Raw genomic sequence first — 23,036 nt, 5'->3', positions numbered from 1 at the left:
CGGTCAAGGGCATGTACCTTGGCTGCGGGCACACATCCCCAATAGGAGGTGTGCAGGAGGCAGCTGATCGATGTTTCTAACTCTCTATCCCTCTCTCTCCTCTCTGTAAAAAATCAATAAAATATATTTTAAAAAAACATTCAGGAAGATAATACCTCTTATAGGGTCAAAGGATGGAATTATAGTAGCTTACATGGTTTTAATAATATTCTAGTTCAATGTTTCTTGAATTTTTTTGCCCAAATTCAGAAAAACATTTTACTTTCTGATATTTGTAAGCACACACAAAATATCTGAGACAGAAGTTTTACAAAATAATACCTATTTTTCCTACTTGCATGCACACTAAAATTAATTTTCCATTCCATCAGAAAACAACTGGAGTTAGTCACTTACAATTAGGTTGCCCCATAATTTGAAAAATACCATTCCAATTTATAAGTTGGGTGGTGTTTCATGGTGTTCATTTTATTATGTTTCATAACTTAAAGACCAGAAATAACAGGTGTCATTTTTGTCCTGATGCCATGGGCGTGTTGCAATCATGAACAACATTGAAAGAGACCATCAGGTATGGTGGCCCAGGCTGGGGCCAGGATTCTCAGACTGATGTTCAGAAACATGTCTGTAAACCAGCAAGTGGAAATGGGGGAACTGCCTTTTCTCTGGGCCACAGTATACACCAGTTTCCAAATGACAGGATGAGGAAGGCAAACATGCACGACTGCCAAGGCCATAGCAAATCCATATTCTTACACACAAGTGCCACGCATGCAACCTCCTCTAAAAGGAGCATGTCAGCCAGGAAGGAAGGAAAGTGTCCATTACCATAGACATTTACACTTGATGACCAATTTTGAGTATTTTTTATTTTTGCCTTAAAAGATACTCAGAAGTGTAGACAAGTAAACAATTTCTTAATTATTTTCCAAGCAAGGGCATTATCCTATAGAATTAGCACTTCAGCACCTGTCTACAAAAACAGGGCTGCAGCCAAGGGATCAGGGGGAGGTTAGCAAAGCCCTAACCTTCCTGAGGTTGCCTCCTCATCTAAATTAAGGGGATGAGATGAGCTGCTTTTTGAGGTCCCTTTTAAGATCCCTCCATTAGTCCACACCATGACATTCAAAGTGTCTGTGTGAAGAACATGACAAAATGAGTTTTTTCTTTAAAAGTAAAATATATGGCCCTAGCTGGTTTGGCTCAGTGGATAGAGTGCTGGCCTGTGGACTGAGGGTCCTGGGTTCTATTCCAGTCAAGGGCACATGCCTGGGCTTGTGGGCTCAATCCCCAGTAGGGGATGTGCAGGAGGCAGCAGATCAATGATTCTCTCTCATCACTGATGTTTCTATCTCTCTCTCCTTCTCACTTCTTCTCTGTAATCAATAAAAATATATTTTAAAAAAAGAAAAGTATTTCCTAAAAAAAAATTAAAAAAAAAACTGCAAGTAAAATACATAGATAGTAATAGCATGTGGTGCTTGTAAGGAAAAGCCTGGGAAACCTGGTGGAAGGAAACATTTTTCTCTGTCACCCTTTCCATGGCTAATTGGCTCTGGAATACCAAAAATATTAGGAATATGCCATAAATAAATGACCCATTCTGAGTTCCTATTACCTGTACTCAGTGCATATATAAAGGAGATATTAAATCCATGGAGACCCAACCTGAACAACAGTGAATGGTTCTAACAAAATACTTCTTTTTCCAAAATGACATATGAACAGATAGGGCTATTTGCAATTACAATGAGTTTCAGATTACAGGGGCAAATGGAAACTCAGAAAGGCTTGAGGCAATATAATCTATTGAGGGCTGCTGCATTTTGTGTCACTGTTCTAGGTGCTGGGAGGTTACACAAGGAAATCCATCCTCGTAAAGCTAACGGTTTACTTGTTAGTGACACCCAGAATGTACATTTTCTTAAAATAACAGGTGGTTTTAAGAATCTTCCTTATTGCCGGGTTGGCTCAGAGGATTGAGTGTCGGCCTGAGGACCTAAGGGTCCCGAGTTCGATTCTGGTCAAGGGCACATGCCCAGGTTGGGGGCTTGATCCCCAGTGGGGGGCATGCAGGAGGCAGCCCATCAATGATTATCTCTCATTGGTCTTTCTATCTTTCCCTCTCCCTTCCTCTCTGAAATCAATAAAAAGATTTTTTTTAAAAAAATCTTCCTTTATATAAACAAAACATCTTTAGGTATAAGATGGGAATTGCCTGACTCATGGACAGTTTTTTTGGAGCCTAGGTAGATTTAGAAGTGCTGAAATATACCAGAGCCGTGGGAGGTAGCAAAGAATATAAGACATGCCCCCTTGTTTATCAGGAACATACAATTCAATGAGATGATTACATTAAACAGTCCCTTGGAATATGCTTTACAGGTGCTCGCCTGGGTCAAGAACTGTCTTTCGAAGAAATCACACACTCTTACCTCTCCCCCTGCTTCCAGTCTGCTAGCATCGTCTGAAGTACTGGTCAGGTTTCCAGGGTGAAGGAGAGAATCGTCATCTTTGCAAGGACTGTTGACAGCTTCTAACTCATCAAAAAGAATATTGACGTCCTTGGCCACTAGAACCAAAGTAAATATATTTACTTTGTGGGGTTAAGGCTCTTAAAAGCAATACGCAAAGAGAAGACATCTCTCCTTGGCTTCATATTTTTTCATTGTTTCAATAACACCTTGAACAACGGGTATTTATTTTCTAGGAGAAAAGGATGTCAGATGTAAAACAAGTTTGTCTAAACAGTGTCTTCATTAGGAGAGATCAAGGACAATGTGAAGCAAAGTAAACCACCTGCCATAATATAAATATAACTTGCCTCCCGAGCACAGGAGGTGTTATGTTGAGCTGTCCTTCACTTAGTTGTTTAGCATAAGGCACTGTTATTTAAGACTTCTAAAAACTCATTCTCTATGCTAGAGATGACCTATACTTGTTAATTTTTTTCCATTTAAATTCCATACAACTTGCTCTGTGAACCCATAAATGTGCTACTTGCATAGTCCAGTAAGAAGTGATTTTTCTTCCTCCTTTGCTACTTGAGGTCTAATAGAGAAAACCCAATGCAGTAATAAAACATGCAGTTAGGTTTTCTGCCTTTCTTCTCTAACCATGGATTGAAATCATGAAGGGAGCCATTCAGAAGCTCTCCCAAAAGACTGGTGATGCTAACACGTGGATACATGAAGCTCTGTGCATCAGAATTCCGAATACAGAACACCGTGTGCAAACGCACAGAGCCGGGCAGCATACCGGAGCTGGAAGCCCAGCACCAGTGCATGAGACAGTGCAGGGCCAGGTAACGGTCCCTTCTTCACCATTTGGTCGGAGTACTGACCAATATTGAAGTTCGCGTTTTCCTTTGATGCTTTGAAAATGGTGAAGGATTTTTAACCTGTCAGAAGCCACTGCACAGACTAATCTGTAGGATATTGGGTTCTATATACCCAAGTATACAAAGGACTCTTCATTCTTTCATTCAAAAAATCTTTAGAGATGGTGGGCACACTGTGTCAGGAACAGAGCTGTGTGATAGCCGTTCCCTGGTGAAGAGAAGGGATATGTCTTCTTGCCCTTTTGGTAATAAGAAAAACAAAACAAGTAATCAAAGAAATGTCGAGTGGGGTAAAGAAAACAGAATTTAGAGAAAGAGAATAGAGATGCATTTAGATAGAGTGACCAGAAAGCTGTATCCACATGTGTGAATTTAGGCAATTTTTTTTAACTTCAAGTTTTTCATCTGTAAAATAAAGTGAGTATGGGAATAAAATTAAAGTTTATTGCTTACTGTGAGAGGCTGAATCATGGCCCCAAAGGTGACCTAATTCCTGGAATGTGAGAATATATTACTTTTTACAACAAAAGGGACTTTGTGGGCATGATTAAGTTAAGGGTTGTAAAATGGGAAGATTATCCAGGATTATAGGGGTGGGTCAAAGTAAATACAAGGGTGCTGGGTGGGTCAGAATCTGAGAGAGAGAGAGGAGAGAAAAAGAGAGAAAGAGAGAGAAAGAGGGGAAAGAGAGGGGGGAGAGAGAGAGAGAGAGAGAGAGAGAGAGGAGAGAGGAGAGAGGAGAGAGGAGAGAGGAGAGAGGAGAGAGGAGAGAGGAGAGAGGAGAGAGGAGAGAGGAGAGAGGGAGAGAGGGAGAGAGGGAGAGAGGGAGAGAGGGAGAGAGGGAGAGAGGGAGAGAGGGAGAGAGGGAGAGAGGGAGAGAGGGAGAGAGGGAGAGAGGGAGAGAGAGAGAGAGAGAGATGCTACACTGCTGGCTTTGACAAAAGAGGATAGAGCCATGAGCCAAGGAATGCAGGTAACCTCTAAAGGTAGAAAATGCAAAAAAGTAAATTCTCCCTAGAACCTCCAAAAGGAACATCGTCCTGCTGACATCTTGATGACTTCTGGCTTCCAGAACTGTAAGTTAATATCATGGTTTTTTTCATACAACCAAGGTCTAAGGACACCTATTCTGTGCCAGGTACTCAAGGACAGGTACTCACACTTTTTGAGGAAACGCCGTATGTTCAGTGTTGTGGGAGGTATCAAGATCAAAGGCAACTTCTCTGACCACTCTATGTAAAGAAACTCCCCCTCACCCAATTATTCTCCATCTCCTCTCATTGCTCATTTCCTTCACAGCACTCATCACAATCTGTAATTATATTGTGTGTTCACTTATTTACTTGCATACTAGATATTTACCCTATTATGACGTACGTTCCATAAGGGCAGGGACCCTGTCAGTCTTGGCTGGTGTACAGAGGTCCTGGAATGGAGTAAGCCCTCAACACTCTTTGTTGAAAGACCGAATGAGGACCTCAGAGTGGTCACTGTCTAATGATATCTGAAATCTGTCTTTCCTCCAACATTCTACGGCTCTAGGACCTTGAATATACATTTCTACTAACATGACTCTTATTCACAAGCCAGGAGCTCCTCAGTTTCAAGTCAATACTGATTAAATTTTCAAGTACATAGTGATTAAATTTCAAGTAGATATTGGTTAGATTTGAAAAAAAAAACAGGATAAAACAGGATTTTAACAAAGTCAGAAGACCTGATTACTATTCCAAACTCTACCACTTAACCACGTGAATTTGTATTGCTGTTTTCTCACTAGTAAGACAGGTATAGAACACATCTCTCTCAGGGTGGCTGGGAGGGTTACATGAGATAATGCAACATTAGCAGGTGGCAGATGCACACAAAAAATGTTGGTTTGTCAAATGTAGACCCTGGACCTTATATCAGCCTTTTAGCCTTATCAATACAAGAAGGAAGAAGAGAGATATAGTCAATAATATTGTGATAAGTATGAACAGTGACAGGTGGTTACTAGACTTAGTGAGGTGATCACATTGTTAGGTATATAAATGATGAGTTACTATACTGTATACATGAATCTACTATAATACGATCAACTATAAAACATTTTAAGTCTAAAAATATGGAATGGTTGTTAAGAGGGATAGACTGGGGTGAGATGTAGGATAAAGGTGGGAGCTAATGAGGACACTGAGATCCACCCCTAGGTGATTGGCTCAGACTGGGGAGAATTCTAGAATATCCATTCTTCCATCCATGAGAACTGCCCTATGCTTTGGTCAAGGATAGACAATCACCAGGTCATCTTCTGCCAGTATCACCTCCTCGTGCTGGCACAACCAGTCCAATAAAGCCCTCTCCACCTGGGTTCTCAAATGGACCAAACTGTCCCCCTGGAGACATCTGGCATTGTCTAGACACACTTTTCATCATCAGGGGTAGTGCTAGTAGTATCCAGTGGGTAGAGGCCTGGGATGCTGCTGAACATCCTACGCTGCACACAGTAGCCCCCACAACAAAGAGTTATCCAGCCCAGAATGTCAACAGTGCTAAGGTTGAGAAATTCTGCCTGGTATTAAAGCCCCAACTATTTGATTGTAGAGGGATCAGATAACCTGGAAAAGGGAAAGGAGCCTTATTGTGCCCACCAGAAACACCTGTGAAAGCCCTAACCAGTTTGGCTCAGTGGATAGAGCATCAGCCTGCGGACTCAAGGGTCCCAGGTTCGATTCCGGTCAAGGGCATGTACCTTGGTTGTGGGCACATCCCCAGTAGGGAGTGTGCAGGAGGCAGCTGATCGATGTTTCTCTCTCATCGATGTTTCTAACTCTCTATCCCTCTCCCTTCCTCTCTCTGTAAAAAAAATCAATAAAATATATTTTAAAGAAAGAAAGAAACACCTGTGAAAGTCATCCTGCAGCTGATGCCACCTGAGCGCTCAAGAGAAGTCGGTATGTCAGGGCAATCTGATTATTAGAGAATAAGTGGTATTAAGGCACCATTATTACCTGCCAGGCTCTCAAGAGCTTCAGCAGAGATGAGAAATGCTGAAGTCAGACAATGCTCAGCTGACCACATGCTCAGAAAGAAGACTATAGAATACAGAGGCATTCCACAGACCGAAGAGATGCGTGCCCTTCATCAGCATTTCACCGGTGTTGCTATCTATCAGCTTTAACTACATGACAAATTTTAGAAACAAACTACAATACCCTTTGATGCAAACTTACATTATTTTCTTTAAAGAGAAAGCAACCCCCAAGTTCCGAAGTTAATCAATTTTGTAAAATCTATTTATTCAAAAAGTATTTATGGCCAGGCACCGTGCTGGGCTAGGAACTGGGCTCAAGTGCTGGCCACGACAGGCATGGCCCCTGTCATCCCAGAGCTCACTGTCCGGCCAAGATGGGAGCACGGTCTCTCTATCCACAGGCACCAACGTCCCAAACATACTCCTCATCCAAATAAGGTCACTTGTTAATGATGTCATCACCTTCCTTATATTCAAATAAAAATATGGTTGATAAGTACATCCCTAGAACAGCTCTACTATTAGGTCCATAAGTAAGAAAGGGAGCCAAATGTTCTGAGGAGTCGAGTAAGAATGACCAAAAGGAGCCCAGTTGGTTGGAGCATTGTCCCATACACCAAGCAGGTTATGGGTTGGATTCCCAGTCAGGGCACATACCTACGTTGCAAGTTCAATCCCTGGTCCAGGCCTTTATGGGAGGCAACTGATCAATGTTTTTGTCACATCGATGTTTCTTCTTCTATCGTTCTCTCTCTCTCTCTCTCTCTCTCTCTCTCTCAAAAATCAATAGAAATATATCCTCTAGCAAAGATTTAAAAAATAAAAATAAAAATACTGACCAGAAGGAGAGAGAGAGTGTGAGTGCAAATGCAAACATTTCATGCAGCCCAAATAATGGACCTGCATTGCATTCGGACTCAGAAAGGGCTGTGTGAACAGAACTGGGCAGCTAAGATGGGTCAGGGTGGCTGGATACCATGCATTAGGGAAAGCAGTAATTCTGCTTTGCAAAAAGCACTCAGCATAAAAAGACCTGGAAACAAAACAGCAGTGACGTGATTACGCATATAACAGCTGAGCAAGGGTCAAGAAACTCACATTGCCTGGGAAGACCAAAAATCAGCCACAGAGTCTGAGTAATTCACCCAATTCAGCATAGCAAAGAGATTTCTGCGGGCTGGCTCACTATACAGGGGAGGGCAAAAGTAGGTTTACAGTTGTTCATATGGAAAATAATAATAAATTAATAAGTAATAATGCAAGAATAAACTCTGTGTTTCATGTGCTCACAACTGTAAACCTACTTTTGCTCCACCCTGCACTATCCCAGAGAATTCATAGGATCAGTGTTATAATGGGGGGAAAAACGAAAAACAGTAAATATGTTTTAGAAATAGTCTAAAAGAGAATAAGAAATAAAAAAAAAATCAAACAGTTGGACTCACTGCTCTTGTCTTTAATCCTCTATTTTCTACATGCAGCAGAATAACCCCACCTTGTATCACAGGACAGGGGTGCTTTGAGCCCAGTGTTTTCTGATGCAGAGAAAATAAAGTGAAATTATAGGTCACTGAAGACATGAGAGGGCTGAGCAGCATAACCTAAGTCTCTATTTGTTCAAGTGCCAGTTCATTATACTATTTTTGTCCTGAGTTCCACATTATTCCATCTGATACTCAGGATTCTGAAGGTATTGCATAGTGACCTCAAAGCCTCGTTAGAAAGTGCCAAAAAAAAGGGGTACACCTTCAGGAATAATTTAGATTGCAAAATAACGTGTTTATATCTCAATCTGAATGCTTGCCTGGCTGTTTTATAGCAGGTTCATCTTTAATCTAGGGTCCCTTTTAGGTGAAAGCTCAATTTAGCTCCAAAATTGCTGGCAAATAGGAGGCACACAGTATAAATTTTAAAATAAATAAAAGCTAGTTGCAACATTATATAAACTGTTAGCTTTTCCTTCCTAATGAAGTTCGTGAGATTATTTTTAAAAATCTGTTTCTCTCTTAGGCTCAGAGATTAAATTTAAAGGAAGTGAGAATAGACAACAATTTATTGAAAGCTGACTGCGTGTTGAGAATCATCAGTTCTGTTTTCTCCATGCTGTTTCTAACCGGCTTCTTTCTTTTTATTGGAAAGCATTCCATTATTCTTAAATCATAGGCTTTCAAGAACAGGAAGTCATTTAACCACCAAACAATCACGTTGTCACAGTTCTAAATAAAGCTAGACTTTACATCTATAGCGCGACAGATCTGACACGTTTTAAACTTGAACAAATAGATCAAATGAAATGTTTTTTTTAAAATTCAGGGAAACACACAGACTCAGCACAGCTTTGAGCACCGGAGGCTGGGATTTTAAAGACTAAACACCACTTAGCATTTATATGACCCTTGCAAGCCTAGGACGCTCTAGATGTTCACTACTCTTCTAATGAATCTGAGAATCTCCCTAAGGCAAAGACTGCCTGGTTTACTACTACTATAATTTTTTAAAAGGGACTAATTCAGAAAACTCAAAATAAATAAATGAAATAATCAGAAAGGACAGAAATCCTTTCTTTGCTGGCTTTATTCCTTTCCAATAGGCCAGTGGTTTTCAAAGTGTGTTCCCTGGAACCCCAGGATCCTTTTTGGGAGCTTCAAGAAACCATGGAGGGTGTAAAAAGAAAACTGAGTGGGCAAAGCCCCACATCCTCTACCCACCAACTCCACCCCACCTCACCTCACCCCAAACAGCCCAGTTATCTGTTATATATATTGAGATGATACGTGAAAATATACTTGGGGGGGAAAAAACAACTGATTCTCCTGCTATAAAAAGTTTGCAAACTTCCGTTCGTGTGTTATGGCAACATTTAAGAGGTTACATCAACACATCCCCAAAGAAAAACTGGGGTAAGAAAGCTGGGATCCTCACAGATACAAATCTGAGAGCAGGCACTCTTTTCCTGCCATTGAAAATTTACTTAAAATATTTTGAAATTCAAAAAAAAAAATGTGTGGTCATTAAGAAAGTAATTATATTGGCATTTCCTGGCTCCCTAATGATGCTGTGTATAAAACAGAGGGCCGATCATGGCACGGGGTTCCCACCGGACACTCTGCAATGGGGCCAAGACCGTCCACTCGTTCCTGGGACAGCATGTTTCTTATGGGAAGCTTCTCCAACTGCTACTTCGTTTTCAAGAAGAGACAGACGCCTTCATTAGCTCTCTAACAGGGCAGACAATGAAGCACCTGTTACAACCCTGGGAGTGATATGTAGAGAACTGTGTGCCCGACTCGAGCTTTGCTCAGTAACCTTGGTTACCTTTTCACGACTTGAAAAGAGGTCAGTGATGTTCTGCATTAAAGATCCTCAAAGTCTACTGAACATAATTTTCCCTTCTCTGAAAGGAGCCTGAGCTTTGGATTCAGACAAGTCTGGGTTCAAATGCTAGTCCGCCCTCTTAGTAGCTATCAGAATCGGTTATTTAACTTAAACTTCTTTATCTTTTAAGTGGAGATCATACAATTTACCATGCACAATTTTTGAGAGGGATGAAGAGAAGGAGGCAGCCCACACTTGCCCGGCGCTTGCCAGGCACTACACTAAGGGCTTTGCCTGGATTTACTATAACTAGCTCCCTCTTACAAATGTGGAAATTAAGCAAAGAGAATCTAACACCAAATAAAATAATGTAGGTAAGAAGGTCAACCACAACCAGAGCTGCCAGACAAGATAACTAGTTCAATATATGTCAGCCCTTCCCTCTTCCCCATCTTCTCCTCTGAAACAGCATGACTGTATGGATTCAAAATAAAATTGGAAACCAGAAATCAAGAAATTGGATTCAAAATGACTCACTGGATGTCCCTGAGAAATGACTCAGTCTCCTCAGCCATAGAAATACAAAGAGCCATCAATGCAGGAGCAATTATATGATTATGTGGGCATGTGTGTGAGCACAGAGGGCCAGGCTATAGGATAACAAGCATAGAAAAATCCTTCCAACTCCCAGCTCTCATTTCAAACACTCTACTCTTTGCTCTCTTTCCCTCATTAGAACCTAATGGACTATAACACAATAATGTCTGCTAGGGTATGAATGCCACTCAAGAGTACCCACATGGCCCTGGCCGGGAAGCTCAGTTGATTAGAGTGTCGCCCCCATATGTGAAGGTTGCAGGTTTGATCCTAGGTAAGAGCACATATAAGAATCAACCAATAAATGCATAAATAAGTGGAACAATAAGTTGATGTTTCTCTCTCTTTCCTCTCCTCTCCTCTCTCTCTCTCCCCCCACCTTTCTTTCTCTCTTTCTCACCCCTCCTCCTCCTATCCAAGCATCGCCCACCCAAAAGCTCAGGCTTGTAGAAAACAGAAGCCAGGAACTTTGGACAACACAAAACTCTGCTGAAACAAAGGAGTTCAAGAAATCTTGCTGCCATCATGGGATGAGGAACAAAGAAAGAGAATAAAGAAATGGGGAAAATAACATCAAGGAACACACACACACACACACACACACACACACACACACACACTTACATTATACTGCCACATATAAATGCTTTTTTTCCCAAAAAGAAACCAAGTTGTTTTCAATTTGAACAATGAAACAAAATGTGATCTGTGACCATTTTAATTTTTCATGAATTAAACTATACACCAAACATTCAACACTACTTTAAGGTATTATGCCTAGCACAGTGCCTGGCACGTAACAGGTGAGATGGATAGGTGGATGAATGAATAGAGTAACTCTTTTCTTCCTTATAAGCTGAATATCTGAGATGCAGGAAGTTAGAAACAACTTATGGATGGCCAGATTCTCCGATGAATCTTTTTTTGAATAGATGAAGCTATTTTAAGGGCATAAGCACTATAAGAACAAATACAAATATACTTTACAATGTAGAAGCATAGGGAGGAATTCTTACATTAAGATGTAACAACATAGTAATAACATTTTAAAAATCCAAAGTAGTTCATTTTTTCTTATTTTGTTTTCTCTTTTATTTAGCAGAACAAGGGCTGATGTAGGATTAAGTATTGCCTCTGTTATATATTACCCATATATATCTCTTGGGGAGATAGACTCAGTTTCTTCACTTTTAAAATGGAGAAATTAGCCCTGGCCAGTGAGCTCAGTGGTTAGAGGGTCAGCCTACACACCCAAGGGTCGAGGGTTCATTCTGGGTCAAAGGCACGTACCTGAGTAGCAAGCTCGATCCCTGGCCTGATCGGGGCTCATGTGGGAGACAACCAACCAGTGTGTCTTACATGGATGTTTCTCTCTCCCCCTCCCTTCCTCCCTTCCACTCTCTCTGAAAAGCAATGGAAAAAATATCCTGGGGGAGGATTAAAACAAACAAATAAATAAATAAAATGGAGAAATTTGTATCTGCTATTACTTAGGGTTGTTTTAAAAACAAAATTCTTAAAACATTTCTTGAGTGTGGTCTATCTCAGACTCAAGAAATGTTTGAAACACACACATACACACATACACACACACACACACACACACACACACACACACACACTTTTATCTTGATCTGGAAGGCCATATATATATTCCACAATATTCTAAGAAAACAATGAACTGTCTCCATCATCATGCTAAAAATATAGGAGAGAAGTTTCACTGATGTTTAAATCCTATAATATAATTTTTTACATTTTTATATGTTGGTCTCTCAAAGCTTTTCATAAACAATAATCTAAGGTACAGTCCCTTGAAGAACCAAACTATGCATTTTTATCCTTAGAAATTTCAATGAACTGGTTAAAAATCTGAAGCACATATGGAATCCAGATAGAGACTGAAGGTGAATAAATAGCCCAAATCTTTCCTACCAGAAATAACCCAGGCTATGTGAGCAGCTTCCCAAACCTACTTCGCATAAAACTTAGTTCTTAACATGAAAATAAAACTTAGTTCTTAACATGAAAATAGATTAGAAAATTCTTAAACCAATAAATAATTTGATTTGCATTTTAAAGTGAAGTAACACTTTCTTTTTCTTATTTTTAAATTTAAATATTAAGTACTCAAAACTTAAACTCTTCTATCTGTTCATAATGAATTCACCATTCTAAACTATAAAACGTCATATACAAATGTCTTTACTAAGATGTGCTATCAAAAATTACTATAAAAATAGTCTCATAAACATTTAGTTAATTTTGATATAAGTTCATTCAGCCCTAAAAAAATTCATCTCCTGACTTGCAGGGAAGCCACTGTATCATTTATTAAAATATTTTCTTATTGATTTTTAGAGAGGAAGGGAGAGAGATAGAGAGACAGAAACATCATCCATCTGCTGCCTCCTGCACGGCCCCTGCTGGGGATTTAGCCTACAACCTGGGCATGTGCCCTGACCAGGAATCGAACCAGTGACCTCTAGGTTCATGGATCAACGCTCAATCACCGACCCACACCAGCTGGGCTAAAATATTTTTAAGTCCTTTCAGCACAGTATGCTTTATCATCTTTCACATCAAATAATGTAATGACATAATTTTATAACTTTCCATGAAAAGCTATTTTCTGTCTAATGTCTATTAATTTGGTTTTTTACTTTTTTAAAAGATACATTTAATGTTAAGAACTTATTTAAGTTATAATCAATCTGTATATACTTGGCCCTTAAAAAGGCAATTTCCAGTCAAATTAAATCAATGTTTATTATTAATTTGATTTTTATTCTCCTGGGGAAATTTTTCTCTTTTCTTCATGAACCTAATTTGAAGGGACTGTCCAGCCAGAAGAAATAGCTGGTCCTCTTATACTCTTCATCAGAAATATTTCAGCCTCATCTTCTTCAACTTTAGGATCCTTCACCTGTGTGTTTAAACACCTATACTGAGCACATTCATGAAGAAATTAACCCTCCATTCTAGTTTGGTCTCCATTATTTATCAGATCACCTTGATACTTTACTTCTCTCACCCTAAGTCGTCAGAACTATAAAGTGGAGATAGTATCTCATAAGGTCAGGAGGGTAGTATAATGACAAAAGGGGGTCACTAAAAATGCTTGAAATTGCAGTGTTTCTTTATGTAATGCAATGATCTTCACATCCAAATCCTTCAAATGCAACATTGCTATGTAAAGAGGAGCATCATTACCTAGAATAAGAGCTCCAATAACAAAACAGAAATGTTAATGACTTAGTTTGTGAAACTTCATCGCCCATCTTCAAGGCTAAATCTATAACTGGAGTAAATGTATTAATTATGGAAAAATTCCTAGTGAAAACCATAAAACACAAATAAAGTAGCTTAAGAAGAATAAACCTTGATTACTCAAAATGCTTAGAAGAGAGGGGCTCAATTCTGGGTCACAGCCCATCATCAATGACTCCTGATGCCGGTTTTGGAGAATAAATTCTTGAATTTGGCTTATTGCATCAACACTTACTTCCTACTACTTACAGCTCAGCAAAGGAATAGTATTCTGGTTTGTTACAGGTTTTTCTTTCAGTATTATTACTCCAGGAATCTAAAAAATTACAATACCTAGTGATTTATTAAATAGTATAGCATATTCCATATACAGAATTTATAATTCCACTACGGTTTTCCACCAGGCTTCTTCAAAGACCCCAATATTATGTGGTTCGCAGTTTTACAAATTAAACCTGCATTTCACTAACCATCTCTTCTGGTCTCAAAACTATTTAACCCATATCTCCTTTAAGACATCATTGCATTTTTTAAAATTTAAATGTCTGGCATCCAAGGTTTCTAGTTTTAGGGAGCCCTCCCAAGTATTATAAGAGTTTCTTCTTTCACGATAAATTTAAAATGTGAGTGAAACTTACTTTCTTGAATTGCATTAAGAATCTCTGAAAAGTCCACATCACTCTTTGGGCCGTCGGGGAGTATTTGCATATCCAGCTGGTAGCCTCCTTCTAGAGAAACGAAAGATATTCATGGAGTTTGCACTGGTTATCAGAAAGCCCAGCATCAGGTCCCAAGGAGAAGCAATGTCAAACTCTAAAACGAACAGCCAGCTGCTTTGCCAGGAATCTTGGACAAATGATTCTTTAAAAATGAGAAACATTACCAGCCATTTGCTCCTCATGGGACCAAAAAGGTTTAATTGCATTTCCAAGGTAAAAATAAGGCAACTACTTTATTGAAATACCACATACTTGCTAGTATTTATTGATGACTTCCTGGGCAAAGATTATTACAGGGTAGCCTATCCCAAGGATATTCAAAATTATTTTCAACCTTTACCTGACTAATAAATGACATTCAACACAAATATTTTATGATACCATTTTCTTTACAATTATAACAATTCACTTGTAGGGAAATATTTAATACCAGAGGCCCGGTGCACAAAATTCGTGCATGGGGGCTTGTGTGTGTCCCTCAGGCCAGCCTGCACCCTCTCCGATCTGGGACCCCTCAAGGGCAGTCGAACAGCCCTCTCACAATCCAGGACTGCTGGCTCCCAACTGCTCGCCTGCCTGCCTTCCTGATTGCCCCTAACCGCTTCTGCCTGCCAGCCTGATCACCCCCTAACCACTCCTCTGCCAGCCTGATTGATGCCTAACTGCTCCCCTGCCAGCCTGGTCACCTCTAACTGCCCTCCCCTGCAGGCCTGTTCCCCTCAACTGCTCTCCCCTGCAGGCCTGGGTCCCCCCAACTGCCCTTTCCTGCACACACACACACGAGAATATTCAGTACTGCCTATTGGTCAGGCTCTCTGCTATGTACTTTATTACCTCATTTAGTCTTTATAACCTTGAAAAGGAGGTGTAATAAGAAGCTGTAATTTGCCCAAAGTCACACCGCTACTGAGCTGTAAAGATATAATACCAATCCATGCTCTTAATCATTTATCAATGATTAATAAATTAACAATGATTAGTCAAGGTTTAGGATAGAGGCCTGTTGCACAGGTGGGGGCTAGCTGGTTTGCCCTGAAGGGTGTCCCGGATCAGGCTGGGGGTTCCCTTGGGGTGTGGGGTGGTCTGGGCGAGGGGCCTGTGGTGGTTTTCAGGCCAGCCATGCCCCCCAGAGACCCAAACAGAGGCCCTGGTATCTGGGATTTATTTATCTTCTATAATTGAAATTTTGTAGCCTTGAGTGGAGACCTGGGTCTGCCAGGGTGTTTGGAAAGCTTGGCTTCCTCCATTGCCGGGGAAACCCAAGCCTCCTGCTCGCTCAGTGGCTGCAGCCATCTTGGTCGGGTTAATTTGCATACTCGCTCCTGATTGGCTGGTGGGTGTGGCTTGTGGGTGTAGCAGAGTGGTGGTTAATTTGCATATTGCCCTTTTATTAGCTAGGATTCTTGATATCACAGAATAAAATATATCATGATTTTCCCCCTCACAGTTAGGCTTTTCTGCTATATCATGAATTTTAAAAATTATATCAGAATATTTTTATTTATTGTATCATGTAATTAAGCCTCTGGTACTAGTTTTGTCTAATGTATTTTTAGTGTATTCTAAAGAAAGATGATTTTTATGCTGGCCCATATACTTACAAAACATTTAAGTAACTCAAAGAAACCAAGATATCAAAAAGCCACTTTATCATAAATAATAATAAACCCCCAAATGCTTTATAAAGTACCAGTAAGAACTTCTCCAGTTTGAGGAGTCTGGAAGGGCTAAAAGCCAGTGCTAAAATAAACAGACGAACAGAAGGTGGCATGCCTTAGCTTCCAATATTTTGTAGAAATAATTCTTTCATATGCCCAGGGATTATTCTTAGTCTTGAATAAAATTTCAGTTACCACCCCTCCCCCGCAAATCAATAAGACACAGTCACTGCCTTATGGGGAACATTCTTTCTAGTAGGGAAATGGACACAAGTAACTTAACATTATAGAAGGTAAGCTTTTGGAGGGCAGGAACTTTTGTCTGCATGCTATAACCCAGTACTGAGAACTCTGTGTGGTGGCACAGAATAGGACCTCAACAAGTGTCGAGTGAGCCAATGAATGAGGCTCTGCAGTAATTATGAAACAAAGGCAGTAGAGCTACAAGTAAAGCGAAAGGCTCAGATTCTGGAGTCAGGTAGAGCAGCACTCAAATTCTTATTAGGTAACACCAAATCTCAATCAATCTTAGTTTCCTCATCTATAAAATAGAAATGATAGTAACAGTCTCAGAGAGTAGCCAGGAGGACTAAATGAGATAATGCATGAAAAGCCCTCAGCTATAACATAGCCAGCACTCAGTAAATGGAAGCCATTACTTTACCATCCATAATCATTTATTAGAGCAGCATGGGCCTTTATATAGAAACTACGTAGCCACTGAATAATGAGAAAAAAGCATAAGCCAGTTCTTTGGGGCACCAGCGTGCATTTCAGTGGTTGTCAAGCACTGCAGACACAGCCGTGAACTTGGTAAATGAATGCATGCAGCTGGCTCACTGCAGAGTCTGAAGTTACCTGTAAGACGTAGCTCAATGGGACAGAACAAAGATGCCTTCCTGCTGGCCCAGAATTAAAAATGGGTTATTTGCTTTCCCTCCCCATGGCCAGCTACTTTGAAAGTTCTGATGCTTTTCAACCTCTATTAAGGCCAATCACCGTTGTTCTGTCCAATAACCAAAGGGTTCTCAATGAGGACACACACACACACACACACACACACACACGCACGCACGCATGCACGGGATAGTCAGTACTGCCTATTGGTCAGGCTCTGTGCTATGTACTTTATTATCTCAGTTAGTCTTTATAACCTTGAAAAGTCTGTGTAATAAGAAGCTGTAATTTGCCCAAAGTCACACCGCTACTGAGCTGTAAAGATATAATACCAATCCATGCTCTTAACTAGTCTTTAATACCACCTCTATCCAAGCAGTCACAATATAAGCTGTTAGAAACAAGAGAATTACATTTACCAATAGCCCCTGAGGGCTCCCAGACTGTGAGAGGGGGCAGGCCGGGCTGAGGGACACCCCCCACCACAGTGCACGAATTTTCGTGCACCAGGCCTCTAATTTTTAATAACTAAAATTCTACAAAGTGTTAATTTTTTTTTTTTTGCTGGAAGACATTTTAAGAGTAGAGGAATTCATAAAAGAAGTAATATAAAGGAGGCATTCAGGTCATTAAATTCTATCTTTAAAGAATATTTAATGATATGGAAATACTTAATATATAATGAAAAAGTGAGGAAAGTGGATACAAGGAAACAAGTTATACATATGTCTCAAATATATATTTTTAAAAAGGTCTTTTATGTGACTAGAGAAAAAAGACAGAAAAAAACTCCAAGTGGGTATAGAAGTTATCTCTCAGTTGTGAAATTATGAGTACATTTTTGTTTTATTTTTATCAATCCCAGTCCTATTCCCTCCAGTACAACCTCTTTTAAGAGTTTGCATTATTACTTCTTTGGACACATCCATGTGTGTATCCCATTGTTTCCTGATCAATTTTATATATTACTTTTTGTTTTCTGCTATGATAGAAGACAATATAACTTATGTTACTGCCACTCTCCGTTGCTCTCCACCCATCCATCAAATCACTATTCTTAGTTACTATATTATAATGCCTCAGTTTAGTACATTTAAATTTCTTATTCAATCAAATATAGACAGTTCTATACTTTCAAATTAACACAAAGTGGCATAAAAACAGATTTTGACACTACACTGATTTGGATTTGAATTCCATTTTTATGTGATCCTGAGCCATTAAATAAAGAGTCTCATTGTTCTCATTTATAAAATGAAGAGGTTAAAATTTGGGGGGACTCTATTAAAAATTATTAAAAATAATTTGGCTCATAGTGTTAAATCATCATGGTCCACTAAAATTTTATGTGAGCCCTAGCCATTTTGGCTGAGTGCTTAGAGAATTGGCCCACAGACTGAATGGGTTGCATCTTCAATTCCAGGTCAAGGGCATGTACCTTGGTTGTAGGCTTGATCCCCAGCCCTTGTCAGGGTACATGCGGAAGGCAACCAATTGATGTGTCTCACATCGATGTTTCTTCTCTCTCTCTCTCTCTCTCTCTCCTCTCTCTCTCTCTCTCTCTCTCTCTCCACCCCTTCCACTCACTCTAAAAATCAATAGAGGGAAAGAATCCTTGGGTGAAGGTTAACAACAACAACAAAAATTTATTTAACATATTCCTCCTTGGTACACTGACAGTCAATTCCAGGCTTAGGGCCTAGATTAAACAACAACAACACACACACACACACACACACACACACACACACACACACACAAAAACAGTAAAAACAAAACAAAAACAAAAACAACCCTGTAATTTGGACTTGGAATAGTTATTCCATATTTAAGCAGAAATAAAGGAAATCGTGACAAAGCAAATCTTACCTTCCCCATGAAACACAAAAGACGGGGACTCAGTATAGGCTTAAGGGGACAAATGGTATTTTCTGTGATTTCCGCATAATAAATGATGCTAGATCTGAGCTTCTGTCTCTACATGCTATTTATCTTCTGAAATAAAAATTGGTAGTTCCTGTCCTAACAGGTATATTTAATATCAATCCTCAAATGCAGCGTATTTCAAACTAAGAAGCAGTGATATTTCAAAACTTAAATAAATATCTAAAATAAATCCTCAAATGTAATATTTTTGGACTTAACAGGCTGCAAAGACACCATATTTTGAAACGGGAGTCTGCTTTCAATTCCCCACAAGCGAACTCGATGACAGGACTAAGACAGAGAATGATTTTAAGAAGGCAGGGAGGTACAGACAGTCTACGCATCAGCCAGTGTCCAAGATAAATCTTTTAAGAGGGAAGAAAGAAAATGAATTCAGTTCTTCCAGAGGATCTGAAATTGAAAACCCTAGATTTACTTGTGGGACATTCCACTGGTTCTGGAAAAACGTTCCATCTCTGTTTCTCCACTTTCCAAAATCTACTTAGTGAGCCATGAGCTAAAAGGCCTCGCAACAGAGCATGCAGCCTAAGTGCTACTGTAAAAGACACACTCTTTTCATATTAGTGTTGTGTAACTATAAAAACCGAGTGACATGACAGATCTTTTTTTTTTTTTTTTTTTTTACAGCATAAAGCTCAGCTTTATATGAGTAGGGAAAAAAACAAAACAAAACACAAACCAGATCGGTTCGCCCACATTAGTCACTACAAAAGCTACAGATATTTATTCAGATGAGTAACACTGAGTAGTTTTAAGGACCCGATTCTGAAATGGGTCCTAACTGGAGAACCACATTTGGCTAATGGCGGTCAGATGCTTCCCAGGTTGAAAATGGAAATAATCATCCCACTCCTTCTGCCAGTCCTGGCAATGGCTGAGCTTCTACAAAATTGCTTCCATGTGTCCCTGGATTGGCAAGATAGTCACCCCCTAAGGATAATGCATCCCTGCACTAGGAGTTTCAAAGGGGGCTTGGGAATCTGAGTTTCAATGCTCCAAATGGCAGGACGGATAGGTGTGTCCTGTGGGCAGAGCTCGGTGGGGGTCTTCCAATCTCTGGATGCTGAGGTCTGTTGTTATGATGACAGGGACTCACAGAGGGAGGGAAGAGAGTAACTAAGGATTAGGAGGGGTTACAGAATTGAAACCATGAAACTTTCAGCATCAGTATCATGCTATTTACTCTCTTAACTTACATGGTAAATCCAGGCGTCCAGAAGGCTTGGCTGGATAGAAGAGCGAGTATGTCCTTACAGGACAACAAGCCTCATGACAGCTTGTACATCAGCCTCTCGCCTCTCAGTCAGGGAGTTAAGTAACAGAAGTTACTACTAACTGATGGCCATGGTCAAGGGTTTAGGCTAGGCTCAGGGTTTAGGTCACTAGTTATAGTTGTATAATCTTGAGTTACTTAAATCTCTCCAAGCTTCTTCTTTTATATATATACTAGAGGCCCGGTGCATGAAAATTCATGCACTGGAGGGGGTGTCCCTCAGCCCAGCTTGCCCCCTCTCACAGTCTGGGAGCCCTCAGGGGCAGAAGGTGACCCGGCGATCAGGGGAAGGTAATGCCCCATCACACCTTTGCTGCTGCCACTGCCAGCAGCTCAAGCCTCAGCTGGCCCTGGTTATCTGAGCCTCGGGTGGCCCTGGGCGGCTGGGCAGCTGCCATCCAAGGCTTGCCTGTGCCTCGGGCCTGCCCTGGGCAGCTTGGCAGCCACCACTGAGGCTTGCCTGCGCCTCAGGCCAGCCCTGGGCGGCTGGGGGGCTGAAGGGACTGGGGGATTCCAGAGGCAGGCACACGGAGCAGCAGGACCTGCCTGGGGGTGGGCCTGGCCATGCTGCACTCCTGCCACCCCGGCGGGGCTGAGGTGACTGGGTGTCGCCATCTTGTGGCTGTGGGCACTGCCATCTTTGAGGGTGTGACAGTCAATTAGCATATTCCCTCCTTATTGGTTGTGGGCACCGCCATCTTTGTGAGGGCGTGATGGTCAATTAGCAAATTCCCTCTTTATTAGATAGGAGATTTTTATTGATTTCAGAGAAGAAGAGAGAGATAGAGACATCAGTGATGAGAGAAAATCATTGATCGGCTGCCTCCTGTACGCCCAACACTGGGGATGGAGCCCACAACCCAGGCATGTTCCCTGACTGGGAACCAAACTGCAACTTCATGGTTCATATATAGGTCGAGGCTCAACAACTGAGTCACACTGACTGGGCTCCAAGCTTCTTAAATAATTTGATATAGCACAGGCAGAAGGTGCAGTTCTAAATTTCCCAAAGCACAATATTCTTTTCAGAAATTAATCATTTGGTTCTCTTCATGTTGTCTTTTCTATAGCTTTCCTTCATTCACTTTGTGTGTTAAAAAGGTTGTGAAAAGAGTCTTGGGAAAATTCTATCTAAATGTATCATATAGGTACAAATATTTGCATATGTTCCTCGGGAAAGGGAAAAGAAAATGCAAATATCGAAGGGAAGAATCTGGTATGTATTTTTAGACACAAGTTTGTTATTCAGCATATGACAGCAAGGAGCACAGACACCAATGCCCACATTCACCAAGGCCCCAAATAGCTTGTTTTCCTAAGTAACCCCTTATTTATTAACCTCACATCACACATCTCTAAAAAAAACACAAAGAGGAAGTGATTCAAATGAGGGATGATTGGTATTTCTATACCATAGCACTAACTGTTCTTAAATACATCACATTGACCTTCAATGCAATGAGAAATAAAACAGAGGTCCATTTAAGGAGCTCTTATTGTTTTTATTCACATGTGGAAGATCTTATCTTCCGACCACACCAAAAATCCACCCTACAAATAGGAAAACAAATATGTCATTTCATCTATGCTTAGGATCTGTTCAACAAGGGCAGCCAGATTCCTTTGGCTCCGTTAAGAAGCATCAGGTACGGTTCTCAAAACAATGTCTGTTGCCAGATAACGTGATGAGAACACACCAAAGTCAACTAATTCCCATCTTCAAGAAAAAGAAAACTGTCACAGTGAAAGGAAAACAACAACAAACTAATAACAGAAAAACAACCACCCATAAGAAATTAAAGACATGAGTCTTAGTTTAGGTCTATCCATAACTAATTTTGTACTTTGGAGCAAGCAATTATATTTCCTGAGCCACAGAAAAATACAGGTAATCCAACCTCACCCACTGCTGTGAGGACTAAATGAGATGTAGGAAAAATATTTGTGAAAGCCTTTTAGAAACCATGGAGCATCTTCTAATGTAAGGTGGTGGCACCAAGATTATTGTTGTTGTCAAGATTGATTATACATTTACTTTTTCCTTAATTATTTCCCCCTAAAGAATGAGCTGAATTTTGACTCACATCTTGGCAGAATCAGGGATAAGTCGGCCAAGAAAGACTTGTCTGTTGGCTGTCTTTCATTGTTTAAATTTTTCCTTAATTGCCCCTCATCTCTCACTCTGGTACATCCCCACAGACTCTGGTACTTTTGGTTTATTTGTTCTTTTTTAGCACGTGGAATTCTCTTTAATAGTAGAAATTTTACATTGTGATAGCATCTTTTTTAAATATATATATATTATTGATTTTTATTTAAAATTTTTTAAACCCTACCCAAGGATATTTTTCCATTGGTTTTTAGAGAGAGAGTGAGAGAGAGAGAGGGAAAGTTAGAGAGAAATATCGATGTGAGAGAAACACATTGAATGGTTGCCTCCTACATGAGCCCCAACCAGGGCCTGGGCTGGAGAGGAGTCTGCAACCGAGGTACATGCCCTTGACTGGAATCGAACCCAGGACCCTTTGGTCCTCAGGCCGACGCTCTAACCACTGAGCCAAACTGGCTAGGGCTGTGATAGCATCTTCAAGGTCAAGTTGTGGTATAGATGTAAAAGCACTGGACTGAGGATTAATTTCTACTATAATTGCTTATTTATAAACAAAATGAAACTGCCATTTTTGATGCTATCTTTAAAGAGGATTTATTATCTTCTTCCTAGCCATTGAGTTTTTGTTTTGTTTTGTTTTGTTTTGTTTTTTTCACCCCATGCAAAGGATTTATTTTCTGCAGTTGGGCTAAAATATGGCACTGCTGTGTATGGGGTGAAACAGCATACAAAAGGCACTGGCTGAGTTCAGTCTGTTCTCTAATTTGAGCCCAGGCCTTGACATGAGGGTCAGAAAGTAATCTTTGAAACTCAGGGAAGCAGGAATGAGTTTTATTTGGAACTAGAAAAAGGGAGCATGAAGAAACAAAGGTCTACTGTGGAGTAGAACTAAAA

At 40.3% G+C, this 23,036-nt stretch overlaps 1 protein-coding gene across 1 annotated transcript in view; it reads right to left on the bottom strand.

Moving 5' to 3' along the window:
- Positions 1 to 23,036, bottom strand: part of ANO4 (anoctamin 4) — a 324,932-nt gene that overhangs the window by 139,270 nt on the left and 162,626 nt on the right. The window contains exons 6-9 of the mRNA XM_054718633.1: positions 19,956 to 20,008; positions 18,682 to 18,720; positions 14,177 to 14,266; positions 2,436 to 2,572 (exon numbers count right to left, since the gene is read on the bottom strand). Of these exons, the coding sequence (XP_054574608.1) occupies positions 2,436 to 2,572; positions 14,177 to 14,266; positions 18,682 to 18,720; positions 19,956 to 20,008 (319 nt within the window). The remainder of the gene's footprint in view (positions 1 to 2,435; positions 2,573 to 14,176; positions 14,267 to 18,681; positions 18,721 to 19,955; positions 20,009 to 23,036) is intronic.

Source organism: Eptesicus fuscus, chromosome 7 (assembly GCF_027574615.1).
Source record: "Eptesicus fuscus isolate TK198812 chromosome 7, DD_ASM_mEF_20220401, whole genome shotgun sequence".
NCBI classification, from domain to species: Eukaryota; Metazoa; Chordata; class Mammalia; order Chiroptera; family Vespertilionidae; genus Eptesicus; species Eptesicus fuscus.
This window is presented reverse-complemented; position numbering and strand designations above follow the sequence as displayed.